Source organism: Sesamum indicum, linkage group LG1 (genome assembly GCF_026168435.1).
Source record: "Sesamum indicum cultivar Baizhima isolate 11 linkage group LG1, ASM2616843v1, whole genome shotgun sequence".
NCBI classification, from domain to species: Eukaryota; Viridiplantae; Streptophyta; class Magnoliopsida; order Lamiales; family Pedaliaceae; genus Sesamum; species Sesamum indicum.
The window spans coordinates 16,455,178-16,456,960 of NC_142657.1; the positions used below are offsets into that span (position 1 = coordinate 16,455,178).

A 1,783-nucleotide genomic window follows, 5' to 3' on the forward strand; every position below is an offset into this window, starting at 1 on the left:
CTCTTTCCACTCCAAAACAAACACAGAAGCGCAGACACAAGTAATTGTTGTGCTACGAAGACAAGAGAGTTGAAACTTCGGCCCAATTCTACTGCTCCTAGCCAGACAATTAAGACCGTCTGAAAAGGAGAAAATGTCGCCGGAAAAGGGAAATGACTTGCCGGAATCGGAATATTCCTGCTGCCTGAAGACGGAGCTCACCCTGGGCTTGCCCGGCGGTCAGAAGACGTCCAAGTCCGGCTCGAAGCGCGGATTTTCCGAGACTGTGGATTTGAGACTGGGTTCCAGTTGTGACGATGAAGTTAGTGTTTCAACACCACCTCCCTCGAAGTAAGTGCTAGCTGTTCGAGGTTTCTCCGATTGATTTGGTCGAACTTTTAGGGTTTTACTTATTGGTATCGAATTAATTTTCAATTTAAAGGGAGTTAAGAAGGGGGGGGGGGGGGAGTTTTCTGTTATTTATTTCTTCCCTTGTAAATTAGTATGTATAGTTGTAATGTTACTGACTATAGATTGTGTTGATTGAAGGGCTCAAGTTGTGGGGTGGCCGCCAGTGAGATCATACAGAAAGAACATGATGAAAAACTGCAAATATGTGAAAGTGGCTGTGGATGGGGCTCCATATTTGAGAAAAGTTGATCTGGAGATTTACACTAGCTATCAGCAGTTGTTGGCTGCATTGGAGGAAATGTTTACATGCTTAACCATATGTAAGCATACATAATTAATTAATCTAATCATGTTTCAATCAGTTCATGGTGATGGGCTTCTCGAGCCAAGATTAGAGGATTAATATTATTCATCTGTTTTTTTGGGGGTGAAGGTAATGTTGTCAATGAGAGGAAGATCATGGACAGTTCAAATGGCACAGAGTATGTGCCTACTTATGAGGATAGAGATGGAGATTGGATGCTGGTTGGAGATGTTCCTTGGAAGTGAGTTCCCTATTTCGCACCCAAGATTTCTTGATCTTGTGTTTATTTTTGCTAATCTTGTTTAAGTAAGCATATTTATTACCTAGTTCCTAATCTTGTCTCTTCTGGGATTTGGCAGAATGTTTGTTGAATCATGTAAGAGGATGAGGTTGATGAAGAGCTCTGAGGCTGTTGGATTAGGTATATATATAAGAAAGTAAAATTATGATTGATTCATAAACAATGGTGTCTTGAAAAACATATGTTTTTTGGGAAGTATTCTCATATTTCCTGTTTCTTTTTCTGCAGCTCCTAAAACATCTTCAAAGGGCTTAAGCAAAAGTTGATAAAAGCAAGTGGTTCTTTGGCAATTCCTTGGGTGAGAGTATTTTCTTGTACAGAGACAGCCTTCTTTTGCTGTTTTCAAGGAGTTTATACCCTGCTATAGATTTCAGGAATTTACTTGAATGTAACAAATCTTTGATGTACTTCACTAGATGTATTGAAAATTTTGGGCTTCAGTTTTTCTGGAATTTTAATACACTTCTTACCCCTAATTACTTTCTTGGTACAGATGTTGTTTGACACAAGATAATTTCAATATACATGTGGATTGATGGATTTGGAATTATGAATTTCAAACCTCTCATAAAAATTATTTGGTGGAAAAGTTGTATAAAGTGGACGCCCAAAAGAAATATTATTTTGGGCCACAATTTTTATTTTTTGATTTGGAAATATTTTGGGCCACTTGAAATCTTGAATAGGCCGACAAAGCAAAGTTAAACGGGTTACGAAGAATGGACACTCTAATGGTCCAAAAGCATAGACCAAAGATGCACGCCCTAAGATGAATATATCCGGAGAGT

At 38.6% G+C, this 1,783-nt stretch overlaps 1 protein-coding gene across 1 annotated transcript; it reads left to right on the forward strand.

Annotated features, from left to right (window-relative positions):
• Positions 1-1,471, forward strand: LOC105164666 (auxin-responsive protein IAA14). Its single transcript, XM_011083380.3, has 5 exons — positions 1-330; positions 529-710; positions 824-935; positions 1,054-1,115; positions 1,224-1,471. The coding sequence occupies exons 1-5, from the start codon at positions 134-136 to the stop codon at positions 1,259-1,261; spliced, it is 591 nt and encodes a 196-aa protein (XP_011081682.2). The 5' UTR covers positions 1-133; the 3' UTR covers positions 1,262-1,471.
• Positions 1,472-1,783: the final 312 nt, after the last annotated feature.